This window comes from Pteropus medius, unplaced genomic scaffold (genome assembly GCF_902729225.1).
Source record: "Pteropus medius unplaced genomic scaffold, Ma_sr-lr_union100, whole genome shotgun sequence".
Classification (NCBI taxonomy): Eukaryota; Metazoa; Chordata; class Mammalia; order Chiroptera; family Pteropodidae; genus Pteropus; species Pteropus medius.
In genome coordinates this window covers 1,910,358-1,924,953 of record NW_024345479.1, presented here as the reverse complement: position 1 = coordinate 1,924,953, position 14,596 = coordinate 1,910,358, and the positions used below count along the sequence as shown (strand labels likewise).

General features: G+C 48.9%; 1 protein-coding gene and 1 pseudogene across 1 annotated transcript; one reads left to right on the top strand and one right to left on the bottom strand.

Moving 5' to 3' along the window:
• Positions 1-1,324: 1,324 nt before the first annotated feature.
• Positions 1,325-5,146, bottom strand: GJD3 (gap junction protein delta 3). Its single transcript, XM_039873567.1, has 2 exons — positions 5,022-5,146; positions 1,325-4,227 (listed from the first exon to the last, which is right to left on the bottom strand). The coding sequence occupies exon 2, from the start codon at positions 4,221-4,223 to the stop codon at positions 3,321-3,323; it is 903 nt and encodes a 300-aa protein (XP_039729501.1). The 5' UTR covers positions 4,224-4,227; positions 5,022-5,146; the 3' UTR covers positions 1,325-3,320.
• A 7,540-nt stretch (positions 5,147-12,686) lies between these two features.
• LOC120611363 (uncharacterized) lies at positions 12,687-12,805 on the top strand (annotated as a pseudogene).
• Positions 12,806-14,596: the final 1,791 nt, after the last annotated feature.

The window sequence follows — 14,596 nt, the reverse complement described above, 5'->3', positions numbered from 1 at the left end:
AGAAGCTAGTTGCAGTTGTAACTACCAAATGTGTCTGCAAACATTGTCAAATACCCCAGGGAAATTGCCCCCGGCTGAGAACCACTGCAGTAGAATATGGTCATAGAGGGGTGACATGTGCTTTGCATGGTGCCAGGTGCCGTCCTTCATGGGGGAGACTGACTCAAAGATGGTGACCGGGATACAGCTTGGGAAGGGCAGTGATGCGGGGCTTGCTTGGGCCTATGGAAGCCCAGGATTGGGACAGGTTTTGGAGAGCTTCCTGGAAGAAGTGCCCCCTCCCAGCTAAATCTCTAAGGGGAAGAGTTAGCCAGGTGGGATGCAGAAGTGATCAATAGCTTCATATGATCAAAAACTGTCACCAGCTCAGTTTTTCACCGGAATGGTGGAAGAGGAGAAGCTATAGAGGCTGGGACAGGCTCGGGTCAAAACCAGTTCAGGAGTTTGTCTTGATCATGAGGGTGATGGATAGTGAAGGATCTTAAGCCAGCAAGGGAGGTGTTCATATTGTAAGTTCAGGGGCCAGGAGCAGAGGTTCTGAGAGTACTCCAGGCCACTAGTGACGGGGCTGACCCTGGGCAGCCTCTGAAGGGGTGGAGGAGAGTGGACAAGGGGAGGAAATGCTTAGATGGTAAAACAGGAGGACCAAGTGGAATGTGGAAGGCATGGGATGTGGAAGGCAGGCAGAGGACGGGCTGTGGCAACAGCAGGTGCAGGTGGCCTGGCCGGCTGGAGACACCAGTAACTGAGAGAAGTAAGAAACTTGAGGTGATGGTTACTCCTCACTTTTTCTGTCCCTCACTCCACTCCAGCCACACTGGCCTCCTTGCTGGCCTCAAACACCCCCAGCATGTTCCTAAGCCTCAGGGCCTTCGCACCTGCCATTCCCTCCAACTGGAATGCTCTTTCTAGAGACCACTTCATGGCTAGCCTCTCGCTATATTCTGTTCCACTGTCACTCTTCAGCGATGTCTTTCTCTCTCCCTTTATCCTTACTGCAACCTGGTGTTATATTCTATATTTATTGTCTGTCTTCTCCACCAGAATGTAACCTCCATGCAGGTTTTGTTCACTACTGTAGCCCAACATCTGGATCTGCTCTGTTCTATACAACAGCCACTAGCCACATGCGGCAACTGACTCTTGACATGTGGCTGGTCCAAAATCTAATGTGCTCCAAGTGCAAAATACACACTAGATTTCAAACAGTACAAAGAATATGAAATATCTCAACATTATTTTATATTGATGATGTGCTGAAATAATATTTTGGACATATTAGGTTAAAGAAAATATATTACTAAAATAAATGTTGCCTGTTTCCTTTTACTTTTTAATGTGGCTAATGGAAAACCTGAAATTACACATGTGGCTCACATCCTATTTCTATGGAACAGTGCTATCTCAAAAACTGCCTGGCATATAATAAATGCTCGACAAATATTGGTTGAATTAGTACATCTGGAAAACAGCTGGACATCCAGGTCTGAGTTTGTGTAGAGGGCTCCAGGCTGCAGACACAGAACTGTCATCAGAGAGATTGTGGAACACTCCATGAGCATGGATAAGTGCTTGGGCCTCGGGGACACCTTAAGTTCCTCATTAAACATCTACTAAACACCTCTTATGGGCTAGCTAGAGAGCGATGCCATCCAGCAGATCTCTGCCTGGGGAAGCACCGGTGCCATGGGGCGTCTAGCTCTGACTTGCAGGTGGGGCTGTCAGGGAAGGCATCTGTTTTCTTCCCAAGCGAGACCAAAAGGCAGGTAGGCATTAGCTAGAGTTGAGGGAGTGTAGCTGCAGAGAGGGAGGCTGCTCCAGGCAAAGGAACTCCATGTTCAAGCACTTGGAAGTAAAAGTGGTCACTATGCTTGGTCAGAAGAGAAACTTCAGTATGGATTGGAGCATGGAAACCCTGGGGAGCCAGAGGGATGGGGCTGAGAGGCAGGGCCTGTGGGGCAGCAGGGCAGGGCTGCACTGACTCTGAGGATAGGGGAACCCCAAGGGCCTAAGTAGGGGGCTACTTAGAAAGCCTCCTCCAGCTGCTGTGTGGAAGGAGAGCCGGAGAAGAGGCAGGAGAGGAGGACAGAGGGGAGAGGGTGAGGGACGTAGGAGAAAATTGGGCTCAGCAGGGTCTGAGGAAGCCCAAGTTGTGTGGTCAGATGGTGGCCCCTGGTTATTACTCAGCCCCAGGGTGATCTTATAGAGAGTGGCCCCACTGAGGTGGTAAAGGAGAAAGACAGATGGGAGCAGAGGAGAGACGAGAGGGGGACAGGAGGCCTCCTGTAGACAATTCTTTGTATTCTCCCAGGAGGGAGCGGGGTGGTGGTTGCAGGGAAATGTAGGGCCAGGAACATGTTTAGGGGAGGTTTCTTGAGGATGGGAGGGGCTTGACTATGTTTTTGGACTGGGCGAACAGCAGCAGGGTGAAGAGGGTGAAGTTGAAAAAGAGTCTTGCCCTCTGACCTCACTGCCCACCCCCACTCTACCTCCATGAGAGGGAGGGCCTGGCCATCCAGCCCAGGCCACCAGGTAGATGGTGTCGATGGTGCCCACAAGCTCTACGGGACCCAGGCCTGCTCAGGGTGAAGAGCACCTCCCCTTCCCCTGCCTTCTTGTGTGGGTTCCATCAGGAGGGGAGACCTTCCCATGATGCCCTTGCAGGTAGAGATGGAGCCACTGTGGCTGTTGCTGGCACTGGATCCTGGCCACCCACACAGTGCATATCGAAGATCCCACACACAGAGCTTACACCGGGCATACACATGCCCACAGAGACCCCACACGGGGTGCACATGTGTGTACACATATGCACACAGGGCTCACACAGGATATTCACGTGCATGCACACACACAAAGGGCACAGAGGTTTTACACGTGCGCACCCACGCCGCTCGCAATATATATATGTGTACATGTACGCGCATACACAGAGAGCCACACAGAGGCCATGCCTCAGTCTGAAAGAGGGGAGGCCCTCTGGATGCCGGCGTCACAGATGTTTTTGTCCTCGGTAAAACAACCAGGTCATCACCTGAATCTCCACTTTCCACTCTGCCCTGCCCTCCACTTGTCCACTTTCTCTCAGCCCGCCTGGCCGCCTTCTTTTCCACCTGGATCATGGCATCGAGGACCCGCCTTAGTCCATTCCATGCCCCAGCTCTGCTGGGAACACCAGAGACCTGCAGAGGCTGCCCTGCGGGCCACCCCCACTGCGTGGGGCCAGGGGACAGGTCTGGCAGAAGCCACTTCTGAATTCTGCAGTGAGCGCCCTCATGGTGGGGTCCCGCCTCCGATCTCACCCTCCGCCTAAAGCAGTTCTAGATGGCCAGGTCTTGACGGACCGTGGCCAGTGACGCCTTGCTGCGGCCGCTGCCACCCTCGCAGTCGCCGGCCGGCGCCCGGTGAGCATAGGCGGGCGGGGCGTAGGGGTCGGGCCCGGGGCGCCGGGAGGGCAGGGCTGGAGGCGGCGGCGGCGGCGGCGGCGGCGGCGGCGGCGGGAGCAGCTTCTGCGCCTCCTCGTGCGCTCTGTTGCAGCGATTGTCGCGCTCCGCCGCCTGGCGCGGGCGGCCCTTCCAGAGCAGGTGGCCCAGCTCGGCCACGCTCAGCAGCGCCGAGAGCAGCCCCACAGCGAAGTAGAAAACCACGAAGACGGTCTTCTCGGTGGGCCGGCTCACGAAGCAGTCCACGGTGTGCGGGCACGGCGGGCCGGCGCACGCGAAGTGCGGAGCCACGCGGAAGCCGTAGAGCAGCGCCTGGCCGGCCAGGAAGGCCAGCTCCGCCAGCAGCCGCAGCGCCACGCTGAGCAGGTAGCAGCGGCGCGCGCGGCGGGCGCGCAGGGCGCAGGGCGCGCACGGGCCCTCGGGGCGCCCCCGCGCACAGGGCGCCCCCGCCTCGGCGGCCGCGCCGCCGGGCTCCTTGCTCGCCTGGTGCATAGAGTAGATGACGAACAGCACCGGCGGAGCCGAGAGCAGCAGGATGTGGAAGAGCCAGAAGCGGTAGTGGGAGACCGGGAAGGCGCGGTCGTAGCAGACCTGGCGACAGCCCGGCTGCAGCGTGTTGCACACGAACTCCTCCTGCTCGTCCTCGAACACGGCGCCGCCCACCGTGGCCAGCACGAGGATGCGGAATATCAGCATGATCACCAGCCACAGGCGTCCCACGAGCGGCGACTGCAGCTGCACGGCGTCCAGCAGCGAGCTGAGGAACGTCCACTCCCCCATGGTACTAGGGACACAGGGCGGGGGTCAGAGGCCGTCGATCCGCGCCCTCCACCCCTCCATGCCCATGGGGTGGGACCAGTTAGACCTCCTCTAACTTGGGGCGAGTTGGGGGTCAGCTATGTCTGCTTTTAGCAGAGATTTTGTGGGAACAAAGGAGTTAGCGGTGGTGGGGGGCAGGAGGGGTTAAGTGATTCTCAATTATGGGTGCCCATCTCCCTGGGGCCAGTGGGTGCTGGAGAAGAGCCGATGGGTACTGGGGAAGAGCTGCACCCTGGTGCTCTAGCCAGACCGGTAGCCTGCTTATTTGGATCCTGTGCCCCGCCGGAGTCCCGATGTGTAGGGGACTTGGAGGTCAGCAGGGCCAACCCGACTGCATTTGTAGAAGCAGAAACCATCTGCACCCCGAGTGCTCAGGGCTGATTTCCATGGGCAGGAGTGGTGCCTGGAATCCAGGACTCCAGGCCCAATTTGGTACCCTAGGGAGAGAAGGGAGCCACAGACCCAGAGGGACCCCACCTCCTTCTTTCTCTGCCCTCGTTACTGCAATAATTCCTCTCAAAATTGTGGGGTGACACGAAAGTAGCCCTCTATTCCATAACTCTATCGAGATCCTTTGTCCTGAGCGTCCCCTGCTATCCGACCTCAATGAGGCAAGACTGCGGACCCAGCCCTCTCCCATCTCCTTCCTGGCGCCCCTTGGCTTCTAGTCTCCCACATCTCCTGGGAACCTCCCAAAACTCACACTCACAAGCCCCACAGGCCCCTGTTGCTCCCAGGCCCCCAGCCGACCCCACTCACCCTGTGGCTGGAGCTGAGGTGTTAGAGCTGAGTGAGGGATCTTGGGAGATGGCTGGGACCTGTTCCTCCTGGTCCTTCTTTCATTTTCCCTTTCCGCTTTGGCCGGGATGGATGACAGGACAGGATGGCCGAGAGGGGCTAGCTCTCCCCCCTCTCTTAAAGGGACAGGGTGACCCTGTTGGCTGGGTCCACCCTTGGGAAAAGCCGCAGGGCCACGCCCCTTGCTGGGCTCTGCCAGCTCTCCCTTTCCCTCCATCCCCATCCTGCATGTTGTGTCTGGAAATGGGGGAGGGGGTTAACCAGAGCTGTATCCCTTATCGAGGGAACCACATGGAAGCCCATCCCCGACAGACTTCCCCCAAACTGGAAGGCCTAGATCTACCATGAACCATCTCCTTCGAAGGCAGTCTTCGCCGTGAGGGAGGTTTGGTGCTGGTGTTGGGGGTACTGGTATTTTAAGAAGTGGCGCACACCTAGTGGCTGTGATTCCAGCTCTGCTACTGACCTTTGACAAGTCACTGAGCTCTTCTGGGCCAGAGTCTGTCTCCTGGCTTGTTAATGGAGGAGGCTGGGCCAGCTGACCCCCAAGTTTCCTTCCATCTCTACATCTTAATGCTCAGATCCCAGTCATGTTACAGAGAACAGAAAGAAAACTGCCACATGGAAAAACATTAAGGGATCAAGAGTGGCTGGTGGCCTTGGTAGTTAAAGAAAAGCTTTTGCTTCCTTCCTGCTTTTCTGTAATTTCCAGACTTACTACAATGAGCATGCTATTTCATAAGAGATAAAAGCTTCTCTTCCTCCATCCTGCTCTGAATCGTATCATCTTTGGGTTCAGGTGGCAGGAGAAGCCGTCCTATAGGGGAGGAGAGCTAGGATGACCCATGATGACCTGAGCAGCCAGAGAGGGGACACTCTCCGGTAGATACTTTTTATTTGTCCCTTCTGCCTTTCTAGATGTCTTCCCAGACCACACACCATTTCCCTCCCTCACAGGGGCACCTGCTCTGGGCCACACCCTGTACAGAGCCCATCACATCTGAGCCACTGAGGGGCATGGGATCCCTGGCAGAAGGGAAGCTGAGACTCAAAGAATCTATGCCACTTGCCCACAGTCGCGCAGCCAGGAAATAGCAGGTGCCAGCCTCATGCCTGGCCTGACTGGTTCTGAGTTCATACTCTTAAGCCCATCATGGAACTGTCCTCCCTCCAGCCTGGCTGGCTTTCCCAGGTGGTACCCTAGGGCCTGTTCGTCCCCAGAGCTTTGGCCAGACTGGTGGGCCGTGCCTGCCCTCCTTTGTCTGCTCAATGACATTTCTTCTCCCCTTTGGTCAGGGGGACTGTATGATTTTCCATGTTGACAGGGACCCTCTGGCCTGATTTTAGGGAGGGGTCGGAAATGTGCCTTTTACCCACAGTGGTTCAGGGGCCCAGCCCCGCCTGGAAAAACCCTAGGTCAACCCTCTCCGCCTTTGTGCAGGGTTCCCTTGGGATTGGACCTGGGTGGGGAGACACTACCCTGGATGAAGTCCAAAGGAAAGTGCATGCTGGGGCCCCACATTCCAAAAACAGGAAGTGAGGTGGGGGCCCTGCCGATCTCCCATCCTGATCCCCCTCCTGCTTTTGGCAAAGCTGCTCCCTGACCCCCAACCCCCATCCCCAGCTGTAGGGGCACAGGGACACACCTGATCTCCCTTGACTGTCCAGGAATGGTTCCTACTCTGTCCCCATGGCCTCTGCTGGATCAGGCCACTGGCCCAGCCTGGAAAAACCCCATCAACCCCTTCTGCCTGTTGGGAGTGGAAAGTGGCAGAGGTGGTAGGCTTGGGGGAAGGAGGTGGAGAGCCCATGGTCACCCTGTGCCATACCCGGGCTCTGATGCCACAGGGCCAGACACAGGAGACTGCAATCTCCTTCCCAGATAGCGCTGTCCAGCCTAGGAGGAGGTGTCGCTGATGCTAACCAGGGCTGGCGGCATGTGGCCCTGTTCTTGGCTGGACTTGAGGTCTGGGGCTGGGCTGAGAGGCCCATACTGCCCTGGTCCATGTCCAGTCTCTGTCCCAGACACTATTCTACCCCTTCTGGCTGTGGATCCACTTCTCACGTCTGCTGCTCATGGACACACATATGCAGACACATATGTGTAAGCCTTTACAGGGACGTTGCCTTTTAGTGTGGCCTTCCCTAGCTGCCCTAACTGGACTTTAAACCCCTACTTCCTGTCCCTTTTCTCAGCTTTATTTCCTTTGCACTGATCAGCACATAACATACTTTATATTTTTCTTATATATCCTGTGTAGCATCCTTCTCTTCCATTAGCATGTAAGCTCTGTGAGGGCAGGGATTTGGGGTGCTTTGTTCACTCTCCTGTCCTCAGGACCTAGAACAGATCCTAGCACATAGTAGATGCGCAATTAATATTTATTGGGTGGATGAATGAATGAAGTGGGGTGGGAGGTTGAGGAGGGTGCAGATCTTCTCTGCCCCAAGACAACGAGAACTCTGGTGGGTCCCCTGCTTCAGTTGCTTATTCCGGTGTCCCCTAGAGCTGTGATCACTGGGGTGGCCAGTTTAGTCTGAGATCAGTAATCAGGACGTCCAGTCTTGGGTAGAAGTAAAAACTCCAGAATGGATTAATGGTAAAATTCTCCTGCCCCCAGCTCAGCCTGGGCGGGAAGGGTGAGAGGGCGGCAGGCGGTGGGCATGGTCGCTTCTCCTTGGGGACTTCTCTTCGTCCTCGGCAGCCCCTCCCCCGCCTGGCCACACAGTTTCTGACTCTTCAGACTCTTCCAGGCTGGAAAACCCTCCAGGTAGGACCACCTTCCGTTCACTGGTCACCCCTGCTTCTCTCTTGTTTGCCCTGGCCCCCGGCTTTCACTGGGACCGGCTCGATGGCCAGGCCTGACCTCCTCCCTTGGCTTTTTGCAACAGCAAAAATACTAAACAGTGGCTTACACCAGAGAGAAGCTTGTTTCTCTCTCACATAACAGGAGGAGGGCGGTGGGCCTTTCAGAGCTGGTGGAAAAGTGCCCCAGGGCACAGGCTCTTTCCAAACCCCTCCCTTGGTGTGGTCCTTGTCCTCCTCCATGTTCCGTAGATTATTCCTATCCAGGGAGCAGGTGAAGGAAGGGATGAAGGCAGAAGAAATAGATGCAAGGACTTCTTTCTCTTAGAAAAGTCCTGGGAAGTTGCAGTGTGACCCATCTGCTCACATGTCGTGGGCCAGGGTGGCCTTCTGCAAGGAAGGCTGGGAAATGTAGTCTTTATTCTAGGCGGCCTTGCACCCTTGAAGGGAGAATTTAGCCTTAATTGTCACAAATCTGCTTCTAGTATTGGCCCTCCACGCTGACTTGGGGAGTCAGAGACTCAGTTCCTTCTGAGTCTGACCCTAACAGCTGCGCCTGTCCAGTTTCTTCCTCAGGATGAGGGAAACCTCCTGTCTTGCTTGTCGTCTTACCCACAGGCCCTTCCTCCACATGCCTCTACCACGTCCCGTCCCCGCTTTCTCGTGCTTGAGCAGAGGAGTCATTACTGCCACTGGAGTACCTCCCTCCCCCGGTCTCTTCTCCTCACATCGCCCATTTCTAGTTGTATATGTAGCAACTCTGCTCAGTCAGGACAATAACTGGGCCTGATGGTGGCTGCACCCTACAGGCAGCCTCATCTGAGCCACTGAGGGGCATGGGATTCCCTCTGTTCCTTTCCTTGAAAGCCCAGAATGAACTGACAGAAGAGAGAAAGTGCTTTAAGGTTGGGGTGAGGAAGGATAAGGATCTGAGTTATCAAGAGATGTCTTTCAAAGTCCCTTTCCCCCTCCATGCAGCTCTGGATGACCCGTGTTTGTAAGTGCCAAGTGGTATAAGCAGCCGCAGTCACTGCCTGTAGCCTGAGGTCCCTGACTGTCTCTCCATCACCCCCGGGACAGAGGTGGGATCAGGTTAGCTCAAGATCAATTCTTGGGCAGACTAAAGTAACTCCCTCCCTGAAAACAAGACTCCTGGGTCCAAAGGACTGCCCTCGGCCAGGCCCTGGAAAGTCACAGACAGTTACTAGAGGCAGAAGACAAAGTCACCTGTGTATGACTTTGAGCTTCTTTTTTTCCCATCTAAATTAGTATTTACTGTTATGTCCTTTTACACTCACAGGGTGTTTTGGGCCACCTTGAGGCCAATGAAGTTATTATCTTATTCAAAAGAAACAAATTGGACTCCAGAAAGTACTGATGAAAAATGTAAAGGGGAATGTAAAATGATATGACTGCCTTGAAAAGTTTGATAGTGTCTTATAAAGGTAAACACATACTTAACGAATGACCCAACAGTTCCATGTTGAGGTATTTACCCACGTGATACGAAAAAACATGTCTATAAAAAACATTTTCAATCTAATGTTCCCAACAACTTTATTTATAATAGGCTCAAACTGGAAACAACCCAAACGTCCATCAACAGGTGAAAAGATGAACAATCCATATAGTGGAATAATATCCAGCAATTAGAAAAGAAGGAACTGCTGATATATTCAGTAACATGGATAAATTTCAAAAACATTATGCCAAATGGAAGCCAGACACAAAAGCATACATGCTGTATAATTCCATTTATATGAAGTTCTAGAATAGGTAAAACTTGTAACGATAGGAATCAGATTAATGTTTGTCTGGGGTTGGGGTCAAAGAGACATAGAAGAACTTTTTGGGGTGATGGAAATATTTTATGTCTTGATTGTGAGGGTTAGTGGTTAGGCAGGAGTATACGTTTGTCAAAAGTCATCAGTCTGTACACTTAGAATGAGTACATTTTATGTTATGTAAATTATATCTCACTAAAGTTGCTTTAAAAAGAAAACCGTAATGTTGGTTGGCACGGAAATCCTTCTGAGGAGGTGACGAGAGAGAGTCAGCTTTCTTTAAGTCATGGCGCATCTCCCTCTCTCCACCTCTCTGGGCAGGCTTCTTTCTCCTTCCTGTCCTCACACACTCCGGTTGGTCACCTGTTCCCCTTGATCACCTGCCTCTTTCCCATTCTTTATGAAATGCGCCTATCAATTTGAGTCTGATAGTCTGAAGGGGGTTTTATGGCCCAAATCAATATCCTTGGGTTTGAATTTATATTCAATTTATTAAAAATTTAAATTAAAAACAAACTTTTTCCTTTTAAGCCTTTAAATCCAACTTACATATTGTTTTTGTATTTATACATTTAATACTTTGAGTCTAAAAATAAATCACTTTAACTTATTCTTTAATTAATATTATCTCATAATTTTGGGAAATTAAATTTTCCTAAGCAATGAACGCTAATGACAAACCCGATTAATTATTATATTTCCAAACATTTCCAATGCCTGATGGACTTACAACTCTGACAAGTAATATCTTCATATGCAACTCCTGTAAACCTAATAAACCAAATGTGCAAATGTAGTAGTTCAAGTTCTTTCTAATTTTACAGTAGTGTTTACAAATTTGATCAAAAATATTAAACCTTTTGAATTAAAATTACACCAAAAATAAATTTAAATCAAAATTACAAGGCTAATCAGATTTCTTGATGCCAAATTCTCCTTAAGCATCAGCGACTTTCAAAACATGTAATACGAACACATTATCTGGGATAATTATAAATTTATTCCTAAATTTAACACAAAATTATAAATTCTGTGGGTTCGAATACTTCATTTCTCTATTTCTATCTTTACGTTTAAGATTGTAGTGTCATCTACCCAGCTCAGAACAGTTTAATCATGTCAGGTGGACTGAGAATTTCTAAATCAAACATCAAGATGGAGATTCAGGGTTAGATTCAAGACTCAGACTTGGGACCAGGTCGACTCCTTTCTTGTGGCTGAGCCCTGTCTGCTTTGTCACCGGGGTCCTCAAGCTCACCCCTTTCAGTGGGAATTTGTTTTATAATTCAATCTGTCTGATTGTTTGCTTCTGATTAGTTTCAGGTAAAATGTTTTTGAAGAGATTACTACATAGGACAAATTATGTCATTTTGTCTCATTATTGGAGTATTAAATTTGATTGCTTAGTTAATGTGGTGTCTGCCAGGGCTCTCCATCATATATGTAACTTTTTGCTGTGGAATTTATTAAAGGTATGTGTTCATGTTCTCATTTTTAGTCTTTTCCTGTTTGCTTCATGTCTCTTATTTAGCAAAGACAATTACAAAGCACATAATTTGGATAAGTCCTCCCTGAATTCTATAACCATACACATGGCAATGCAACCGTTTCTTCATCCAGTTCGAACTTCTCTGTTCCATCTGGCAAGAAAAGATATATTAGTGGTTTCATGGAGATTCTTCAAGGTAGGATCATAGTCTCCCCAAGGTGCACTGAAAATCTCTCCCCAATAACCACAGTGCATGTTTTGGTTAATTCCAGATCATATTGGTAGGTGACATCTTTAGTTCTCTTAGGTGGGTCTCTGCGTAAAAACAATCTGAGATCACGACATCTCTAACACGGAGGTCAGAGTATCACTTAGTAGGAATATTGGCCACCATTTTCCACTCACTTTTGTTCATGCTGGATTTTCCACAATTGAGGACCCAGCTACTGCGTCAGAAGGGAGTTTTATGTACTATACGAAATGCTATACGAAAGCTGTAGCCCAAGCAAATGACCTGCTTGCTAGTCTGCCTCATGGCCACTGCTGCAGCCCTCGGAAAGTGACTCAGTTAAGAGGTTCAGTATTATCACATGACTGCAGTGTGGGCCACAACTGCTGAGCACAGTGCCACCTTTGTCCGCTCATCCTCTTTGGTGTCATACCTTTCGGTGGTCCTCTGATTAAGGTCTCTGCCTACACTCTCTCCTCCAGTTTATAGTTGTAGCTTTCATAGCAAATCAAAGATGGCCTTACATAGACAAAAAACATCAGGGTCTTTGGAAATCTTGTGGTGCACTAGACCAGGAAAAATAATTTCAGATCCGAAGGCAGCTTGAGGTTGGCTTGTTTTTAGACTCCTTGTTTCCCAGAGCAACTTGACTGCTGGTTCAAGTGCTGTCATTATCAGGACTTACAGCTGTGTAACCTTTATGCAAATCAGCTGGTGGGCAGCTCTTTAAATCAGCTGTGAACTTTTTTGTATCTGGGGGTTGTATAAACAGAAAAAATTAAGACTACAAAGCTCTTTAGAAGATGTTTTAATGGAAATTTTCATCTCTTTAGTTATCCCAAGAGGACCCACTTTGATGTGGTTGAGAAATGTTGGAAGGTGATTCTGGGTTGAGCTCTAGCCACAGCTCAGTAGCTTCACGAACTGTCCTCTCATTTTCCACAGGTAAATGGTCACCACTGACGCCTATCAGTAGGTCACGTGGCAGATACATGGAAGCTTTCTGGTGGTACCCAGAAGTGAACTTGTGCCTAACGATCTTTTAGCATCCTATTTCCTTACAAGCGGTTAGGCAGAACTCAACAATTCTCTGCCCTTATTTTTTATTAAATACTTTTGACATTGTTGCAACACATCTTCTCCTTGTAGCAAACATATTTCATAAAACTGTTGTACAGTGCTGTCATTTATTGCCAAATTACTGTGTGTACCCAAGTTACTCTCATCTATAAGGCAGTACAGTGACACCAACATTCCCTAGGTGTGAATGTGTTTCTTATTACTAATTCACTCATGAACATGACCTGAAGTAAGAACTGTCTACAGCCATGCTACCTTGAATGTGCCCGATCTTGTCTGATCTCGGAAGCTAAGCCGGGTCGGGCCTGGTTAGTACTTGGATGGGAGACCACCTAGGAATTCTGGGTGCTATAAGCATTTAAAAAAAAAAAAAAGAATGACACATTGCAAGAATGATCTTATGACAATGGGGTTCAATGCCTTCGATAGCAAACACTATGCCAGTGAAGAACTGCTCTTTGTGAAAGAGTTTTAACTGGTCCAGCAAAGATACAGCATATTCGAGATTGATCTCTTGTGATAGATATGACTGTATCCTATGAATATCTTTAGAACGAGATTGGAAAAATTAGTCTTTCTAATGAAAGAGGATCGAGTGAAGGATTCCTAAGAAAAAAAGGAACCCCAAGTGAACTTATTTGCAGCATTGAGAACCGTGGCTGGCATATCCACTGTCCCAGGTCATCTTGGGTTTTTTAGATATTAAAATGGACTTTAGAACCAATAGGATATAGATTAAGTCCTCATTTAATGTTGATGATAGATGATGTAATTCAGTCCAAGTTCGAAGGCCTGACACCCGGGAGCACAGATGTCCAAAAGCAGACTGAATGTCTTAGCTGAGAGGCAGCAAATTTGCCCTTCTCCCACCTTTTCCTATTCAGGTCCTTGATGGTTTAGATGATGCCCACGTGCATTGGTGAGGGTGATCACCTTCTTTGCTCAAGTCTACTGATTCAAATGCTAATTTATTCTGGACACATTGTCACTCTCGGAAATCATATTTTACCAGCTATCTGGGCATCCTTTAACCCAGTCAAATGGATGCATACAATTAGCCGTCACAGTTTTTCAACACGGCCTGCAGACATCTTGCTCAGGTTTGTAATGGTGCAGCACATGAGTGAAAGAGAAAAATACTTAAGATTGATTCCTGGAGTGGTACCAGTTCAGTATCACATTAAAATGAGAACTTATACATTAGTTTTATAAGCAGAAAAAATATTATAAAGTTATTTTCATTTTGAAAAAAATGTTTGAAAGAAAACGTTAATTTTTGTAAAATATAGGAAAATGCAGGAAAAAACCCCAAAATCACTCAAATTTCATTATTCAGAGAAAAGCAGCTGACATTTTGCTGCAACCTGCAATAGGTCTTTCCATGCATATAGCGTTGGCTCTCATATTTTAGTGTGTATCAGAATTAACTAGAGTGCTTGTTAAAACAAATACTTTTAAGTCAGTTCTGGGGTGGGCCCAATAATTTGAATTTCTAACAAACTCTCAGGTCATGCTCATACTGCTGGTCGAGGGACCACACATAAAGCGCTGATATATAGTTCACACCTTTGCTGTTCCAAGTAGGGTCTCCAACCAGCAGCATTGACATCACTTGGGGACTTGTTAGTAATGCAATCTCTGGCCCCACCCCAGACTTATTGACTCAGAATCTGCAGTTTAACAAGATCCCTAAAGGATTTGTAAATCCAAATTTTTGAGAAGCACTGGTTTATATTTGAGCCTCATACTATCTAGCCTTTCCTCCCTACTTTGCTGCAGTATGAATTACACAAAATAAGATGCACTATTTTATAAGATAATTCGATGAGTTTTGATGAATTATACAGGATAGTTCTGTATCTCCCCCTCCCCCAACACGACTTTCCCATGTTGTTAAATGTTCTGCTGTTCAGTTTTTCACTAGTGTAAATAATGCTTCTGGACACAAATGTTTTTTCAGACTTCAGAATAATTTTCCAAAAGTAGAATTACTGAGGAATGGGATACTGGGCAGACAAGAACAGATGTCCACTACTCTAGAAGAAAGTGAATTAAAATTTTTTGTGTTAGGGTTTCAGGAAAAATGGCAAGAAATCACTTCAAAAAAATTCCATTGCAGAACAGTGGGATGTAATGCATCTTAAAAAA